This window comes from Panthera onca, chromosome C1, assembly GCF_046562875.1.
Source record: "Panthera onca isolate mPanOnc1 chromosome C1, mPanOnc1 haplotype 2, whole genome shotgun sequence".
Lineage (NCBI taxonomy): Eukaryota > Metazoa > Chordata > Mammalia > Carnivora > Felidae > Panthera > Panthera onca.
The window spans coordinates 121,182,169-121,202,826 of record NC_138346.1 but is presented as its reverse complement, the minus strand read 5'-3'; the positions used below and the strand labels follow the sequence as shown (position 1 = coordinate 121,202,826).

Here is a 20,658-nt window from a genome sequence, read left to right as displayed (position 1 = left end):
TTTACGTTAATTATCAATTTGTGTTACTTTTTTTAAATTACTTGTGTGTGCTCGGTAGCAATTGTCCTTATTTAATTATCAGGCTTCTTTGTACAGGGCATTAACCCTTACTTCTGTTCTATGTGTTGCATATATCTGTTCCTATTCTATTTCTTGCCTTACAGATTCATTTATGGTAGCTTGTACCATATATTGCTATAAATCTTTTTCTTTGTGGCTCCTTTGTTTTGCCAAAGAAGATCATTCGCTAAAGAAGGGCAGACATTTTATTATATTTTTTTCTGGTGTACTTACAGTTTTCTGTTTTACTGTTAAGTCATTAATCCACCACAAATTTATATTTATGAGCTACAGATAAAAACATTAATATGCATTTTCCCCCAAGCAGAAAGCCAGTTGTTCCACAAACCACCCAGGGGTCTGTCCTTTCCCCACAAAAGTAGAAAACCAGTGCTGGTACTCCATGAATGATTGACAGCTCGCAAAAGTGTGCTATTTTTCTTTTCATGCAGGGGGGGTATGTGTTTTTAAACAAAGCTTAAGAATGTAGGGCAGGGCTTGTCAAAAGTCAGGGATAAAAGAGTACGGTTGCCTTGGGAGTTATGATGTTGCCTTGGATAGGATTAAAAGTGCAGGGCATTATTACCAAGGAATTCTTGGACTTATTTTAATCTGCTGTCTATAGAATAGAAATCACCATTAACCACCCTATGGAAAAAATGGGCTCTTTTTGGTTAACATCAGATTTAGGTATATCTCATATTTAATCTTCTAGCTTGTATAGTTTAAGTCCTTATCATATGAAAGATAATTGTTTTCAGTTCTGGAAAAGCTTGGTTGTGTGACAGTGTACAAACTACATGGCTGAAGAAAAAGACTCCTAAATATGTGAAATACCTCATCCAGCAGGAAGAGACTTCTGGAAAATTGGGTACCCACGTAGAGGAGAGTGATGAGAGTATACTTTTGCTCAACTAAATTTGAAGTAGGCTGGAAGTAAGGCTGTCAGTATAATTTTAAATGACTGACCAGTAATAGTCATTATAATTGAGAAAGATTATTGAATTGCCTTCTGTCTTCTCTTTCCTCCACCTTCACCCTTCTCTTTTCCTTTTGTTACAGATCATACATCAGTTGGCGGGCTGGGAGACAGTTTTTATGAATACTTACTGAAAGCATGGTTGATGTCAGATAAAACAGACCATGAGGCAAGGAAAATGTATGATGATGCTATTGAGGTAATTCTTGTCACAATAGTTACCTGCTTAACATTCTGAATATATGCTGTTTCATAGTGACCAGTGAACACCTTACATGTGTTTTATTATATGCCCTCCCTATAGAGTTTTAGAATTTTAATATAAAAATCTTACATCGTTTTCATTTTGGGGGGCATTTTATTACTTTTTTCTTCTTCTAAATATAATTTTATTGTTGGGGCGCCTGGGTGGCTCAGTCGGTTGAGCATCCGACTTCGGTTCAGGTCATGATCTCACAGTCTGTGGGTTTGAGCCCCGCTTTGGGCTCTGTGCTGTCAGTTCAGAGCCTGGAGCCTGCTTCAGACTCTGTGTACCCCACCCCCCCCCGCCCCCTTCCCCACTCAGGCTCTGTCTCTGTCTCTCAAAAATGAATGAATAAACATTAAACATTAATGAATAAGCATTAAACAAATTTTTAAATATAATTTATTGTCAAGTTCACTAACGTACAGTGTATACAGTGTGCTCTTGGTTTTGGGAGTAGATTCCCATGATTCATTAAAGAAATTGTTGAAGAATTTAGTGTAACATATTTATGTATGGAAACTTAATTACATTTAGTTATTATCTACACAGACTGAAAAAACTTCTGACGTCACATATACATTTCCATAAACATTTCTTCTTTCAAATGACATTGAACCTACACATGGAAAGCCTTATGGATAAATACCAAGGGCAAAACACTTATCTAGTACTTTCCACATGCCAGGTGCTGTTGTAACCCCTTTTATGTATATGAAAGCAAATAATCTTTACTATCATTTTACACATGAGGACCTTACGGCACAAAGAGGTTGAATAATTGCTGACAGTCACATATCTAGTATGTGATGGAGCCTGGAACTGAACAGTCTGGCTCCAGGGCCTGTGCTTTTAACCACTTGACTGTTTCATATTTATGTAACCTTTCACCACAGTGTTGTGACAGCTTAAAATTGGAACAGGTTTCAGTCTTGCAAGCACTTGTATGCGATATTACCAAGCAAAAACTGTGAGATAGAGAAGTGTGTTAACCACTTAAGTTACTTGCTTTCTGATCCACTATAACCTCATAACCCTTTAGTGATTTTAATCAATTTTTAAAGTTACATATAAACATTTCTTTTAATTTGTTACTCATTTATTTTTAATGAAGTATTGTCGACACATTATGTGTCATTAATTTTCAGGTATAAAACAGTGATTTGACAAGTCGGTACATAATGCTATGCTCACCATTGACCTTTATCGCTCCTTTTATCCCTGTGACTTACTCATTCCATGACTGGAAGCCTATATCTGACTCTTCTTCACCCATTTTGCCCATCCTTCTCTCCCCTTATTCCTGATATTCTTGAGTTTTGTTTTTTCTCCTTTTTTTTTTGGGGGGGGGGATCAAAGCTGTTTGTGATTTTCAAAGAGACACATTTAGGCTTTGTTGATTGTATATATATCTCATATATATTAACACTATTCAGAGTTACAGTTGTTTTGTTTTTAAAGTAAAGCAAAAATCTTATCCTTTCTATATCCTTACTTTTTAGGGAACTAATTTCCTGTAGTTGTTTAACTCAGAGGAGTTAAACTAATACTTGACATATAGTGTTCTTTCCATTGTGGGCAGTCAATAAATGTTTCTTGAGGAGGCATTTATTGGTGCCTTACATGTAGAAAACGTGCTAGATGCCACGAGGCTCACAAAGATAAAAAACATTGTCCTTGCACTCGAAAAACTAACCTTTTTGTGCCTCAGTGTACTGTGGTTAAAAGAACAACAAAAACTTGTAAATCAAGCATTTATTGACTGTAAGCTACATTTAACAGGCCTTGTGAAGTATAACATGACGAATAAGGCATACTCCTTATAGTTCTGAAACAAACCTCATCATTATAAAGAATACACAATAGATTTTTCCAAAGCTGTTATTGAACTTGTCAGAGAACAATCTACAAACATGTGGGTTAATTCTTTTATTCCTCTTTATTGTCAGGAAAGTATATTTTCTAATCAGATGTAATACTTTTTACCTTTTCACCAAAGAGAACTGAATTTATGAAGTTATACTTTTCCATAGAAGTATCACTAAAGGTAGAAAATTAATTTATAGCCCCATTTAGCAAAGTCTGAGAACATAGTCCAAAGGAACAAAGCTCTTAGAAATCTCATTTTTTTAATGTTTATTTATTTTTGAGAGAGAGAGACCAGACAGGGAACGAGCAGGGGAGGGACAGAGAGAGACACACACACACAAAATCCGGAGCAGATTCCAGGCTCTGAGCTGTGAGCACAAAGCCCAATGCGGGGCTTAAACCCACGAATCATGAGATCATGACCTGAGCTCAAGTCAGGCACCCAACCGACTGAACTACCTAGGTGCCCCAAAAATCCCATTTTTAAAGTTAAATGTGATTGTTGGACTCTATTTTATGTTACATTCAAGTTTAATACAAAATATTTTTCTTGCCATCCCTACATCTTGTGAGTAAAATTGACATTCCAGTAGGATGGACTGTGTTTGTCACTTGCTCTCTCATAGCCATGGCACAACACCCAAAATAAGTGCCTAAGTTGGCAAAGTAAGGGGCTACGGAGTTAAGTTTGAACGTTTAACTAGTTTTGTAAGCTTTATAACTTATAAGATGCCTCATCTACTAGTACCTTCTTAAAGTACTTTGACAAGAGATATAGTTATATGGAAAAGGAGAAACCATTTTAACTGTCAAAATCCTATTTTTAGATTAACTTAGATATTCTTCGTCTTCAGGTTTATTGTATGAAATAGAAAATAAATTGGTAGAGTCTTTTGGGTTAAACTTGTTATATAACTATATTAATTTATTTCTATTCATGATCTCAATTGATTATTATGAATTCCATTTAGCTCAAGAAGAAAAAAACCTATAATACAGGTGGTGTGTTGAAAGGTAGTCTTTAGGCCAGTCTTCCCTCTTCCACCTTGTCTTTGTCGTAGTAGTGATGGGGTATTTGTTCAAGATTATATGCAACTTGTTTACTCTCCAAAACTTACTATAAATTAACTCTTCCGGCTTGGGAAAGTTACCAGTTTGTAGAATATTCTATTACCAAGGTTTTATGATAAGTAGAAGGATGTAGTAACACTAACCTTTGCTTCTAAAATTTTAACTATCTTCTCTTTCTCGTAGGCTATAGAGAAACATCTTATTAAGAAGTCCCGAGGAGGTCTCACCTTTATTGGAGAGTGGAAAAATGGGCACTTAGAAAAGAAGATGGGGCATTTGGCCTGTTTTGCTGGGGGAATGTTTGCACTAGGAGCAGATGGTTCCAGAATGGATAAAGCTGGTCATTATTTAGAGCTAGGGGCAGAAATTGCACATACATGTCATGAGTCATATGACAGAACTGGTAAGAGTATTAATAACACTAACTACTTAGACTAAAATAACCTCTAAGTTAAAAATATGTCCAGAAATTAGAAGGAAAATATATGGGCAGTTTTCACTTTAAAATAGGTTATTCTAACACAGTAAATCATTTTCTTAAGACCTTGAATTTTTAATTCTGGAAATGTATTCCTGAATCATTTTTTTCAATTCTGAATTCTACTACTGACTTTGTTAATAAAGATTTTGAAGAAATTGTTTTAGTGACAAGAGGCGGGGATGACAAATGACATTTGGGGATGTATGGGATTACATTATTTAATATAGTAAGAATCCATTTTAGCCATTCATTTCAGCTTCTGTAGGACTAGTTACTTAAAAGAACACAAAACCTGATTTAGATTACTGGCTTGTCTATACTCTTGTGAAAATAAGAGTGACCAAAAGATAATAGTAGTTATTTGAATGTGTAATTGTTATTCTAGGTATCTAGTAGTCTCTTAGTCAGTTTACCAGTAATTTTAGAGTTGATTGTGCGTTTAACTAAAAAGATCCTCTGTATTGCTTTAGGCACATATGTAATATTTTGGGGCTTCAGTGTCCTTACCTGAAAAATGAGTTGGTTTTCAGTGGTGAAAAAAATTGGTTCTTGGGGGTGAAAAAAAATCTTTTTTTCTTTTTTTGTATACAGTCATAGATACAGTCATTTATATACAGTCATAGATAAACAGTGTATATTTATTATTAAAATTTCACAGAGAGAGAAGACAATTAGGTTTTTTATTTTTTTTTTTATTAAAAAAAGAGAACATGAGCAGGAGAGGGGCAGAGAGAGAAGGAGACACAGATTCCAAAGTAGGCTCCAGGCTCTGAGCTGTCACCACAGATCCCGCTAAGGAGCTCAAACTCACAAACATGAGATTGTGACCTGAGCGAAAGTCCGACGTTTAACAGACTGAGCCACCCAGGTGCCCCAACAATTAGGTTTTTAGAAATCCTGAAAAAGGACTGAGAAATACTGAAGTACACCTTCCAAGATTTTTTTCTGGTTTTAAAAATGTGTTTCTATATGAAATAATGGACAATGAGTTCCCAGAAAAAGTAAACACTAGTAATTTCTATTTGTGATTTCAGAAATTGAATTGTTGCTTTTATTAAATAACTGAATTTCCATCTTAGGGTTACTGTGCCATCAGGTACCATGACACAGGTGTGACTGGCTTAAAATTTATCCTAGTTCATTTTAGTTCAGGTTAGTTCAGGTTGTTTTTATATAATGAGGAATTGAACTTATGGTGAAATTGACCCTTCAGTTCTCTCACTAAGTAAGGCAGGGATTCCATTTCTTGACAAACTACAACTAAGTCAAAAGGACATTGAAGTAGAAGTTATTTTAGGGTGGTTTAGTGTTGGTATGTAGTACGTAGAAAGTCAGTGATCTAAGTTATAAATAGAAGCTAAATTATATTATGTTAATAATATAGAGTGTCAAATATATATTTAAAATGCAGCTAAAATTAGTAAAACATTGAGGACCACTATGGATATTCAGTGTATGTACTAGGACCCATGATAACAAGACTTATTATGCAGGTCTCGGCCACAAATCCACTAATAGATATAAAACAGTAGGATTTCATACAGACGTATTAAAAATGTGACATGCTGTAGTTAGTATAATTAATCATTCACTCCATTAAACATGGAGCACCTATTATGTGCCAAGCATTATGCTAGATGCTTACAGGTGGAATTGTGAATAAGACCTGTCCCTTGCCTTTGAGAAATCCATAGAATACCAGAGTTATGAGAGGATTCCCTGACTTTCACATTTTGTAATGACATTGCTGATGCTGATATGAAATACTGTGATATTATAGAAAGAAAATGTGGCCTAGGATTCAAAAATCCCATGTTCCACTATTTATTATCTATGAACCTTAGGCAAGTCATTTAACCTGCCTAAGTCTCAGGTGCTCCATCTGCAAAACAATGGGATAACAATACCTATCCTGTCTTCCTCAGAATGCTGTTGTGAGTATAAATGGAATTTTAAACCATCCAGTCTATTGTTGTTGCTGTCATACTTGTTCTGATTGTCATTCTCACATTGCAAGTCAATGAACCTGTGGCCCTCTTTGCCATGGTATGCCCAAAAAGATTACTCTTTGATTTGTGTCCTGTATTTTCAAGTCTTTCACTGTTTTTACTCATCTTTAATCTCAGTTTAGATCCTTGAATTAAAAGGCAAGATTCTAGTGTTGCTTCCTTCCCACTTGGTTATTATATCTTATGTGTTTTGGTATAGCTGTGCTGTATTTTTGGCCACCTTGTTTAAAAATACCTGTTCACTTCTTAGCAGTTATTTCAGCTAAATTCACACAATAATTACTTTGGAATTTCGCTTTCATTTGTTGTTGGAATTAGAATTAATTCAAAGTTTGGTAATCTTTATATATTCTGCCTTATGGATGAGCATGGCCTGCAGCTTAATAATTTAGCTGGGTTTGTAGGAAACATTTCTCAGTCTGTTCGTGAAACTGAACAGTAACTTAGTTTAGTTTCAGACAACATTGTTTTAGCTTATTCTGAGGTATAATGCAGAATTGGTGCCAAACAAGATGGCAGACTTTCAAAACATAGTACTATTCTTTCTTTTTCTAGGTTTCTAGATTTAAAAAAAAAAAACTACTGAACATCAATAAAATGACTTTTATTTAATTTACTTCTTATGGAAATTGGATAAGATCTTGCCTAGACCACGTACTATCACATCTGGGGGAAATTTTAATATTTGGATACATTTAACATATCCAATGGAAAAGAGATCCATTGGACATGAGTTTTAGACATACTTTAAGAGTTTCTTCAACTATTTTTTTCCTTAGAAGGAAGTTAATAGGAGGGAAATAGTTTAAGTTCTTCCCTTATTATTAAGTTACTCAAACTGTAGTCAAATTGCCTGTCCCAGAATATTCCTTATGCTTTTTTATTTTTTCTTGTATTTATTTTGTTGACCTGAGTATGCTTATTTTTCCTGAGATCTCTACAGATTCTACATATCTGGAAGAATCTTATGACTTGCAGACTAATCTGTGCCTTCTTGAAATGTACTTTTTAGTGTCTTACTGTTGACCTTTGTCATATTTGACATTTTACTTTAATTTTTTTTTATTTGTGCATATCTCTTTCCTTTGCCTACATTAGATGATTTTTGCATCCTCTTAGAGTTCTTTTTGTATCCCAGCACTAAATTATTTATGGTTTCAACTCAATTTTTACTTGTTGGAAATGAAGTATCAAATGTAAGTGGGAAATTAAAGGTAGAAAATAGAAATTAAATGCAAGATAGATTGTTAGGAAATTATTTTTTACGTTTCTTAAAACAGCACTAAGAAATGATGCCTTAGAAACATGAAAACCAGCGATTTGACCAGAGTAATGGATGTAATGTGTGTATAATTTGGGCTTGTACATTTTTATTTGCCAACTCCTCACAAAACAGATATGTTCTCTCTCTGGTGTGCTTTATTAGTGAATTTATGAATGACCAATAAGTGAGACATAATTTTTAGTGAGAAGTTAAAAATATTAGTTCCATGCAGCCAATTTCTACTTCAAATTCAGGCAATATTATCATTACAGAAGTTATCTAATTTAAAGTTAGCCTTAAGATTAACATTTAAAAATTCCATTTAATCAATTCTTAGCACTCAGTCTTTGAGAAAGGAAAGACATAAGAAATTCAGATCAAATGACTTCCTGTACTTGTATTAGATGTACAAGTATTAGATGCATCATTAGGATGTTTGACTTTTATAGTCATTTTAAAAGCATTTATTAAAATGCCAAATCATATTTGATCGTATGCTGACCTTGTCAATAAGCTGGATAGAAGTTCTCTAACAAAAAATACTGAGGATTTGTTGGTTAGTCCTAATCTCAGATCCCATTGAGGAGCTGGTCAAAGCTTTATGTGCACACAGAGTTTTGCATACAATTTCAGAGGCTTCTCAGCACAACACAACACAACACAACACAACACAATGTCTTCTTCTTTCAGAGCCCGCCAGAGATAGAATTCATGACCTTCAGGTTGAAGTCCTGTGCTTGAGTTCTACTTTAGTTCTCTAAGACTTAGCAATACACTTTTCTGGATCACATGTTTTGCTTTCAGTAGAATTATCTACCATTGGTACAATGTTTTTTGGTTTTGTGTTTTCTCTTGGGAGTGGTAGATGGTGAGAAAGACTGTTTTTCACAATTGTATGTGATTATTTAGAGCTTACGTTGTCTCCCTTGTAAGGCTGAAATTTGGCCACAGCAACACATGTCATGACAGCAACTATGGCATGATTCTGTTTATGGTCTACCAGCATTATCATTCTTATTTTACCTTTTCTTTTCTGAGAAAATATAAAAATTTCCAGCATTTTTTGAAAGATTAGAGACCTTGAAACTGTTTGCCACCAATAAACGGAAAGAATGACCGCTGAGAGTGGTAATTCTGTGTGACTCCAGCATCCCAATGGAAGATGACTTTATATTGGCCAAAGTTAGGGTGCTAGGCGTGATTAGAAAGAGGTGATTAAAAAAACTTTCATGTAGTTCTTTATTCTAGCCTGAGTGGAAATCGTATCATTCACAGAATAGTATGTAGCGTTGAAATATATGTGTAATGGCGGTATTTGATTCAAACTGATCAGTGAGCACCACAGGTAAAATTCTTGGTGATTGGCAATTTGAATCTCTTTCTTGCTATATATACAGAGGCTATAGGATAAGAGAGTTTATTTTTAAAACTGGTTTAAGTTTTAAAATATATTGCATTTTGTATACTATAGTATGCTTGAAGAGTATATAACTTACATCTAAATCTAATTCAAGATCTGAGCTCTACAGTGTTTTCCTATATATGTGTGTTATATTAAAAGGACTTTAAAATTGTCTTGACTTTTAAAAAAATAGTTGTGTACAATACAGTTATCTGTCTCATTTTATTTTGGAACAAAACAGATTATGTAATGTGCTTACATCTAGCTTTGCATTTGTTTCCAGAGGATTACTAGACTTGTCAGTATAGTTAGATTCAGCAGTATGTTGATGAACGTTATGTATGAGAAATATTCTTGTCAGGATAGTAGGAATATTTGTAAGTCTATTACAAGAAAACCAAATGTAGATCTTTTAAAGTCACTGGTTTTGCAAAACAGCAAGAATAAAAATAAAACAAAATGGAACTAACTTTACATTATACCCCATGTTTTGGGGGGAGAGAGAAGCTCTAGTGAACAAACACAAGTGGCTTATTGTGCTCATTTCTTTCTTTGGTCACGTTACAGCATTAAAGCTGGGTCCTGAATCGTTCAAATTTGATGGTGCGGTAGAGGCTGTGGCCGTCCGGCAGGCTGAAAAGTATTACATCCTCCGTCCAGAAGTAATTGAAACCTATTGGTACCTATGGCGATTCACTCACGATCCAAGATACAGGCAGTGGGGCTGGGAAGCAGCACTGGTAAATAAGCCAATATTTCATTTTATGTGCGTGAGCGCTAAATCAAGCTTTCCCATCGTGCCATCCGTGTTGCCTCATGTTCGGTAACCATAGTGTTCCTGCCATTTATGTGATGGAAAAACTCTGTGACTCGATTTCTAAGTTTCTTAAGCAATAGAAGGAAAATCCGATTTAGTTCTTGAATAAAACTATTTTCCTATGGGTGTGCACTCATTCTTCTTCTTGAATAACTATAAAGTGTCATTTAAAAGGCATTGTGAGTTTCAGTATGATTATATAGTTTCTGTCCTTGACAATTAATGCTTAACCCTAGGGGGAGAAAAAGAAAATCGTAAAATTGCCCAGACTTACAATTACCTGCGTAGATTACCCTCTATTTCACTTGTGTTCCAGGTAATTTCTTAGTAACCACCAAATGAAGAATCAGTGAATTGTTAAAATTTTTCTAGGTTGAAAGACTTTATTTACGTATCTATTTATGAGAAAATTTTAATGGTTAGTAAGTAAAGGAAGCAAGCAGTTTATTCCTAAAAGACTAGCCTTTCAGAGAACAAGGTGGCTATCAGTACCTGGGGAGGAAGAAAAATATTAGTCTTCTCATGAAAGTATAGCTTATTCCCAGGAGTGAGGGAGCATTTATTGTCTGAGATATGCTAATTGTGATAAATAGCACTAATTTTGATGAATGTGCAGCCTAGATGACATTGTAGGTGAGATAAGTAGTGTCAGTAACTTGCTCAAGTAAGAATGGGCAAGATAGGTTTTCCGGCAGAATGTAGACCAGTTTATGTAAAAAGAAGGTTTCACAGTGGCCACCAGAGGGAGTGAAGTTTGGAGCCGTTATGTAGATGGTCTTACATGCCAGATCAAGGGATGTGTCCTTTACCCAGTGGTTCAGGAATAACACCCACACACACCCACACCCCCCCCCCCCCCGCACACACACACACTCACTCACTCACAACTAGACCCCTCTCCCAGTTACTACATAAGTGTTTCTCATACAGGAGGTGGAGATAGAAAGTCCTTGGCCTGTCTAAACAGCCTGTCAGATCTTTTTCCTCACCATGTCCTGCCCACCAAGACCAACTAACTGAAAGAGTCCATTCTAGGATTACTAAACGTTTTTTAAAGAGAAAGGAGCCACTAAAGGCTATTTAGTGGGGAGTGACCGAACAAAGGCTCTGATTATAAGCTGCAAATTGCTGGATTTGGGAGACCGCTGCCAGTGATCTAGGAGCAGTGTGATAAAGACTTGCACTACAGTGAGGGCACTTCTGTGTCATTTGTCATTCAGACCTGGATAGTCTTTGCGGAGTTTAACAAAAAGAACATTAGCGGAGACAGGTGGTTACATTGAACGGGAAGGGATGCTGCATTTGTTGATGCTGCTTTTCACTGGCCTCTTACTTCCAGAATTGGGATCATAACTGCTGGTGAAATTCTCTTTACAGAGTCCTGCCACAGTTGGGAAGACAACCAACTGTTGTCACAGTGGTTCGAGAATAGGACACACACACTTGTGTGGATAGCAGTGGCTTACTAATGCTCATGTACATTAAGCAATATTGTATATGCGAGAAATAGGTAAAGCAACCCTGCGATGTCTGACTTGAATGTCTCCTAATATTTAATGATTCTTATTGAGAGGAATAAGAAAGATTTATCTGAATCACGTGGGGCAGCAGAGTGGGGGGTGGTGGCAGAAACCTGTCCACTCAGTGAGAAACACTATAGGATAATCTATCCTTTTCTTAAGGTTCTTTTTTCCTCTGCACCTTCTTAAAATATGGCCCTACTCTGTCTATTAAAAAGAGGTTTCACGAGCTCAGGCTTTAACCTAAGTCTGTCAAATGACAGGAGTTAGAATGTTGTTTTTACAGTCTAGATAGACACACAAACTCCAAATATAGAGAACAAGAACTGAAATAATTACACTTTAAATTCAAGGTTCAGAAGTATGCCATGATGCAGAAAAGGGGGGCAAAGACAAAAGAGGACGAGTCACCTCTTAAATAGAAGTTGCTTTCTTCCCTATCACTGGCCTCCCTGTTGGGTGTGAAGAAGGTAAAGGGAAGACAGGCTGAGACTGAAGAATGGTATCTCGTATGTCTTCTGTAGCCTTAGCTATTCCAGTCACATCTTCAAACTTCCAAACTTGAATATATTTGCATGAAAACTTGCCTCCAAGAAATGACTCTAAATGGCTTAAAGATTAGTCATGCCTCCCTGCTACTTTCTCAGTATCCTTAAACTGCTCTGATGGTTTTCTGGTGGTAAAGACACATGATCATTGCGCAGAATGTGGCATTTAAAAACTCTTGAATTCAAAATACATTTAAAATATTTAGATAGAAAAAAGCCCCAAACTGTTTGGTAAGAAGACTTTTAAAACCCAGCTGTAATTAAAATGGAATTATATAAAAACGAACAGCTTGATTAAATAAAAACTTTCAGTGTTAATTAGCTTTTCATTAGAAAGGAAAGAGACCAGAAGAATAAGAAAATTAGCAAGACTAGGAACAAAAAGCCATGGCAGTAATGATGAAATAACTATACCTTCATTAGACAGTATCTCAGGGTTAGGTAGAAAAAGAAAAGAACCACGTATAATTCAACTTCTCATGAATGGCTTAATTTTAGAGTATGATACACACCTGCATAAGCAGGATATTTGGTTGCTCTGAATTAAAGACAGGGTTTGGAGGGGCACCTGGGTGGCTCAGTCAGTTAAGCGTCTGACTCTTGATTTCAGCTCAGGTCATGATCTCACGGTTCCTAAGATCGAGCCCTGTGACAGCACAGAGCCTGCTTGGATTCTCTCTCTCCCTCTCTCTCTGCACCCCCCCCCCCACTTGTGTGTGCTCTCTTGCTCACTGTCTCAAAATAAACTTTTTAAGAAAACAGGGTTTTGAATGGGTTCTCTCTCTCTCTGTCTCAAACTTAAAAAAAACAGGGTTTTGAATGGATTCCATTGGATTGAGTATATTTTATTTAGGCACGTTCAAAAGCTGCAAGAAGAGATATAAATTAAGAGTTTTAGCTCCGAGTTGGACAGCAGAGCGCAGTAGTTAGCAATAATGTAGAGCAACTCACCCTTTGCCTTAGTTTTCCTGTGGGAAAAGTGGAGCCTCCTAAGACAACCTCACGGGTTGTTGGGAGATTTCAATGATACATGTGAAGCTCTTAGAAGAGCCTTGACTTGGAGCAAATACATCCTAATGGTTGGCTCTTAACATGGTAATTCTTGTTGTAGTGGGTATGTGGATGGCTGCTTCCTGCCAGTTGGTACCACCTGTAATGTCTAACTGCTAGGATTGTAATGTAGCATCTGTCACGTAGTATGTTTGCAGTAAATATTACCTCCTTGCTTATTACTATGGAGAGCAGACCTCTTAGGTAATACTTTTCTTTAAGCTTGTTTTGGGTGGGTTATCCTTAGAAGTGAAAAAATTCCCTTTGAAAAGTTTAATTCAGACTGACCGCCCTTGATTTGTTAGAATTAATGAGGTTTTATTGTGCCAGACCAGTCTCTAATTCAGTGTGAATAGCCCAAACTTGACTTTCCTCAGTTAGGAAAATAGAAGATGCTTTTAAAAGATTGAAGAGTTTTGGAGGGGGAAAAGTTCCACAGGAAACAGATCCCTCCATTAATTTTTCCAGTGTGAGAATATTCCCATTCAGTAATAAGTTTTCTTCTTAACCTGTCAAATCCTCAGATAGATCTTTGTGAACTTTTGACTGGGGTTCCTTAATTTGTCCCCAAGACGTGAAATTGTGTGGAATTGATTCTTTTGTCTGGTCTCTCTCACAGGCTATTGAGAAGTATTGCCGAGTGAGTGGCGGGTTTTCTGGGGTGAAGGACGTGTACTCGTCTACTCCTACCCATGACGACGTGCAGCAGAGTTTCTTTCTCGCTGAGACGTTGAAGTAAGTGGATGCCTTTAAATACTCTGTTTTTACTGTAGGCAGGTGTCGCTGCGTGGTCTCTGCTTGAGGAGTTACGACTGGTGGCCTGTGACACCAGATTCTGTTACAAATATCTTTTTCTGTAATCGGGTCTTAAATTGTTAGCTGTATCTCCAGAAGAATGACTTAAACTATGAGGTAGATATTTTGTCCACTAAGAGTTGAGTACCTTTGCTTTGTCCTCGGCTCTGTGGGATGCGTTAGAATCACCTGGAAGACTCCTGAAAGCATCGGTAACGAGGCTGCAACCGCACAGTTTCTCCTGTGGTGGACCTAGTGCAGGACCTGAGAATTTGCGTTTTCTGGCAAACTCCCCGCTGACCCTGGTCCTGCTGGTCCTGGGACTGCACCTGAACCCCCTGCTCGCACTAACGAAGTCCGTTAGGAATAATAACGGAGTTGTGATGGTACTAGAGGGTATATGACCACAGTCATCCCTCCTCTCTGTAAGGGTTCCTGTAAAGATACACATAAAAGGAACAGTGGAAAAGAAAGACCACTGTTGTTTGGGCTTGTACTCAGAACTCCAGGCAGAGCTCCAGAAACTGACACCTTACATGTGTCCTCTTCCCTGCGGATCTCCCAAGTAAATCTCTTTTTTTTTTTTTTTTTTTTTTTTTCAACATTTTTTATTTATTTTTGGGACAGAGAGAGACAGAGCATGAACGGGGGAGGGGCAGAGAGAGAGGGAGACACAGAATCAGAAACAGGCTCCAGGCTCCGAGCCATCAGCCCAGAGCCTGACGCGGGGCTCGAACTCACGGACCGCGAGATCGTGACCTGGCTGAAGTCGGACGCTTAACCGACTGCGCCACCCAGGCGCCCCCAAGTAAATCTCTTTTGATACCCTCTCGTAAATTTCATATTTCTATTTCCTGTGTGTCTGTACCTGAGTGCCTCAGAAACAAACTTCATTTGTTCAAAAAAAAAAAAAAAAAAAAAAAAAGTTTATTTCCAGGCATTGTTCAGGCTAATTGTGGATGTATCAGCAGACAAAAAGGACAAAAATCCCTACCCTCCTGGAGTCTGCATTCTAGTCTACTTCTGGCGTATGTGTTGGGACATTACAATTGAAATGTACCTATCGCAGACTAAGTTTCTGATCTCAAATGGCCATCTTATTCTGGTTTTTCCTTTAGTGTCCCTAGCACTCTTATTTTCCCACCTTTTCTTCATGTACATTATAAACTTATTTCTTTTTTCTCTAATATATCATTAACTCTCCACGATTCGTGTTACATTGTTTCTTTATTTTGCCCCCTCCTTTCCCTATCTGTGACTGATCCTAACCCAAACCCTAACTGCTGCTGATGGTTTAGAACATCTGCTCAGTAGTCAGCCCCCTGGCCTCTGGTCCTTCCTTGTTGGGCTCACCCTGCATGGTTAGACTGGGACCATGTGAGGTAGAGCACTGGGTGAGAAGACAAAACCACAGCAGCTTTAGTTACACACTTGCTGTAAGCTGGGAGAGTGTGTCAGAATAAAGTTTCTTTGCTTTCAGTTTTCATAGCCATAAACGGTGGAATATGACCCAAATTATCTAAGATCTCTTATTTTTTTTTTTTTTGACCAGGAAATTTTAAGGATGGCACAGTGACTATTTGTGTATCCTTTACCTAGATTTACCTTTTGTTAATTTCTGCCATATTCCTCTACCCCTGTGTATATATGTGTCCATGTACACATTCACAGCTTTACTTATTTTTGGAAATAAATTTACTTGCACTATAATTTGAGAGTTACTCGCCAGCATTCTGATACTTACCTAACACAAGAGTTTGCAGGAAAAGGGAATAATTCTGCATCATCACAGTACAGTTATCACGTTTGTGAAACTTAACATTCATACAACACTGGTGTGTAATATGCAGTCCATTTTCAGATTTCTCAGTTGTTCTCATAATGTACTTTCAACTATTTGTTTATTAAACTGTATTTATTTATTTTGAGAAAGAGCATGTGTGTGAGTGGGGGAGGGGCAGAGGGAGAGGGAGAGAGAGAATCCCAAGCAGACTCTGTGCTAACAGCTCGAATTCACTAACTGTGAGATCATGACCCGAGCCAAAATCAAGAGTTGGACGCTTAAACCGACTGAGCCACCAACACACCCCTATAGCTCTTTATTTTTAACCCCAGTGCAGGATTCAATAAAGGATCCCTCTTGTTGCATTTGATCGTCATGTCTCTTTAGTTTTCTTTAACCTAGACCCAAGGTCTCTTGTTTTGCTTCTGTCTTTTATGACATTGACATAAGTATTCAGGCTAGTTGCTCTGGGGAATGTCCCTCAGTTTAGATAGTTACGATTGTTTCCTCATGGTCAGATTTAGGTTAAACTTTTTTGGCATGAATATTATATATACGATGTGTCCACGTTGCACCCTGTAAAGAGGCACGTGGTAATGGGTTAGCCCATTATTGGTGATTCTAAGTTTGATCATAAGGTTAGATTTAATTATAAGGTCAGTGATAACTCAGACTGGGTGAATATTCTTTTACCAGTAGTCTTTGGCTCAGTGTTATTAGCATCATGCTCAATGAATTATTACTATAGCAGTGGTAAAATGCTAATTTTGAGGCTTCTTCAAGTCTTAAAAAGAAATTGCTTGATTTTCAACGTGTGTAACCCGTTTCTTCGTGTCACTGTCCTCCTCAAAAGCTACAGTGATTCATTCATCTCTAGCTTCATTCCTAATTTATTTTACTATAGATTCTATCCTTAAATCAACCTAATCTATAGCCATATATATATACATACACATACACACACACGTATATACTCCCTTGCATTTTATTGTCTATTTCATGTTTTATTGGCTCTGATGGGAATGCCTTTACCATTTCTATCAATTAATGTCCCTCTCTTATTTCTAAATTGAGTTCAGATCTCCCTTCTTGCAGATTGGCTTTCATAATTAATTCTCAGATTCCTCTTCAGTGTCCCCATTAGGACATGAGATGGAGTTGCAAATATGTGGCATGCTGCCTTTCCCCTTCCAGTTACGTATATGGAATATTACCAGCTGACCTTGGTACTTTCCACTGCCAAGTTCAGGAAGAATCCTTCTCAACACAGCACTCTGGGTAACCAGTTATATATATAATTTGCATATATATATATATATGTATATGTACATGCATATATATATATATATATATATATATATATATATATATACATATATATATAATTGCCACAATACTCACTTTCAGAAAAACACATATACGTTTTTGAATCAATAAAAGTGAAAAGGGTGAGACAATAATCATTCAGATAATTATAACAAAATCTAGGCTAAGGAATTATCACAGTTGAGTACTACATCAGCACTGAGCCTCCTGGTAGCAAAAAGGAAGCATCTTGCTCAGTGTCATTTTCATCTTTGTGAGTTGGGAGAACATATGACTTTGACAAATGAGACCAATTTTTTCTTACTGCTAAATTATAAGATGACCTAATTTCATAGCTTGTTATTAAGTACTGAACTATTAGATGAACCACATAAAAATGCCCTTTTTAAAAGTCAACAACAGTGAAATACTGGCAGTTTTATAGGGCTCATCCTAGTACATAATGGCAGATATCTTCAAACAGTGACGTTTTATAGAAGATGCAAAACTCTTAATGTGACTTATTCTTTATAAAAACTGATGGCATAATGTAGAATGCATTTGAATCAAGACATTTCTGTGAAGACTAATGTAGTTGTAGGTTTATATTTTTCTTACTATTAAGATAGAGCTTGAAACTCTATAGAGGAATGAAGATTAGTATGACTTCATAGATTTTTCTCAAATACCAATTAATTTAAACAGGCTTTTATCAGAAGCTGAGTAGCTGTTAACTGAAGATTGCATATTCTATCAAGCGGTTCATATTTATTGTCCATTCATTAAAGGGCAATAATCTGTGTGTTTTGGCTATCAGAGATGGCAACTGATTGGCTTGGGAGCAGCAGAGTTAAATGTAATAGCATGTGTTCTTGACCTAGTTGAGGGCTGTTTTACCTTTTACATATTATTGTCCTACAGCTATAGCTACACATTTTTCTCCAGAAGGTAAAATGCTGTGTCCTCTGTTTCTTTTGTTTGCCTCAGTAGTTGCCAATATGTTTATTTCTATAGCATACATACTGATGGCATGATAAAAACTATGTGATGAGCAAGGTCAGGGATAGATTCCTTCGAGGCCTCTTTCCTTAAAACTCTAAGATTCTAACAGAGGAAATAAAACACATACAGGTTTGCAAAAAATGTTAAATATAGTTAAGTGTACAAGAGAAATGTTAATAAAGTGAGCAGTCCTCCAGAGGAGGAAGTGTTTACTTAACCTAGAAAGCAGAAAGGAAGACTTCATGGAGGTGGTGGCATTTAAACCAGACTTGAAGGCAAAATGGGTAGAGTAGGATGACTTAGTATTCGGGGAATAGCTGTAAGGCAGACAGTGACATATAAAGGATGAGATTCAGGTGCTCTAGAGGGTGTAATTGACAAGTGCTAGTATCTTACTAGATATAGGGAGATCCAGAAAGAAGGAAGAGTAGGAGATAACATTTCAGTTTTCAGTGTGGGTAACTGTAAGGATTATGACACCCAGTTGCAAGAAGTAGATTTTCAGAAAAGATAATGAGTTACTTTTGACATATGTTCCCAAGAGGCATTTGCAAATATAGATCTGGAGCTCAAAATACAAGTGCAGGAAGCTTTTGAGGATGAAGAGAAAAGAAAGCATATATCTGCTGTTTGGAGATGGCTACATGTAACAAAGGAGGCGTTCCAGGTTAGCTTGGCAGAGCGAACACTTGATTTATCCTCCACTCTCTCATGAAAGCCATTAAAATGACTATGGAGGGCTAAGCAGGTGCAATGTTCAAGGACAAAAAGAATGAGGAAGAAATCAACAGAGACAAGAGATGTCAGCAAATTTTTAGAAGATGGAAAACAGAGAAAGCTAAGTACCTGCATCAGGAGAAGTTAACTGGAAGCAAACTGGTGAGTGCTTTAGAACTTTGGAAAAACACAGGACTTGACATGGTAGGATTGAAAACTGTAGAATTTTTAAGTAAGTTTATAGAACGAGTAGCTAGACCCCAGTCCCCCCCTGCCTCATCTCATCTCTACCACGAATGAAACTAGAGATGTCTTGTCCGAAGAGGTCAAATCACAGAGGCTGTGGGCTGCCGGGATGGCAGGCGCAGCTGAAGGTAGTAGATGGGAGATTGGAGGGCTCCTTTCCGGGGAAATGGATTTGCCTGCAAGAAGAAAATCCAGAGGCACTGCTACGTGAGGCTCCCTCAGCAAAATGGCCATTTCTTCCCCCATTCCCGAGTGGTGCAACCACCAGGAAATGCCAACATGCCTATGGTGTCTAGTCAGCATTTGGGGCTTCAGTTTTAAATGTTAATGGGCAGTATTGACTTAGAAATATTTGTCAAAATAAATATGTAAGATATGTGCATGTTTATGTCTGTATGTTATACTTCAAGTGTTTAAAGTTTATTTAAAAAACAAAATATGAATACAACAAGGTAATTCAAGAAAATATCCCAGAACTGAAGGACATTAGTTTCCAGATTGAAAGCAGCCATCAAGATTCCAGCACAAGATTCTGTGCTGGAAAACACTGAAAACAGACCCGCACCAAGGCACAAGGCCATATTCAGAACACTTGCGGGTAAAGGAAAGATCCAGCAGCTTCCAAAGAGAGGGGGAATAAAAGTCTGAGAAAAACGATCTGACATCAGGCGGGGCTTCAGACTTCTCAAGAACAACAGTGAAAGCTAGAAGCAGTGGAGCAGTTGATTCAAAATTCTGAGAGAAAATTCCAACTTAGAATTCGAAGTTTCTAGTCATGCAGGTCTCACAAACCTACTTTCTCAGTTAATGTCTTGGAGGATATGTGCCATCAACACTGAGTAGAAACCAAAAAAGAAGACTTGGAATTAGGGAACAAATGAAGGAAAGATCAAGAGATTTATCAGTCTAGATTGAATGGGACAGAAGGCCCTGGAGGGATTTTCTCAAGATTGAATTTGTAGAATATTTATATCTGCATATTTTAAGAGGAGATTTAGGCTCTTGAAAATGGTGGCATATTATTAGTAATACAAGACAGTCTGCTCTTTAGGTGAGGGGAGGGATTATGGAAGAAAGGAAAAGCCAGCCTTGACTAGCTTTCAGCTCAGGAGGAATTGCTAAACTGGAAGCGTTTTGTTTGGAGTCTGGACTGTTACACAGAAATAGGAGGTAATACCACTGTGCCATACTTGCAAGAAAGAGTCTTTGATAACGGGTTTGTTTGCTCTGAGGACTGTTTTTTTCATTGGTTTTTAGCGACGTAGCAGGTGATCCAGGGCCCCTTAAGTTACAACAATTCCAAGAGACATATCTGTACCTCAGTATCTACATCTGTTAACCTAGGTCTCATTTGGCTTTTTCGTCGGATCTCAGCACAGTGCTGTTGGGTCTTGATTCGAAGGTCTGATAAGCGTACTTGCTGAAGACGCATTCCCATCTGTTCTTCTGCGTTCCTATATATTAGGCATTAAAGGCTGCAAGAAATCACAGGTTAT

General features: G+C 37.2%; 1 protein-coding gene across 2 annotated transcripts in view; it reads left to right on the top strand.

Moving 5' to 3' along the window:
- MAN1A2 (mannosidase alpha class 1A member 2) overlaps positions 1 to 20,658 on the top strand; it is a 177,837-nt gene that overhangs the window by 133,671 nt on the left and 23,508 nt on the right. For both annotated transcript variants that reach the window (XM_078451526.2, XM_078451527.1), the window contains exons 9-12: positions 1,123 to 1,238; positions 4,407 to 4,626; positions 9,947 to 10,119; positions 13,934 to 14,049. In XM_078451526.2, the coding sequence (XP_078307652.1) occupies positions 1,123 to 1,238; positions 4,407 to 4,626; positions 9,947 to 10,119; positions 13,934 to 14,049 (625 nt within the window). The remainder of the gene's footprint in view (positions 1 to 1,122; positions 1,239 to 4,406; positions 4,627 to 9,946; positions 10,120 to 13,933; positions 14,050 to 20,658) is intronic.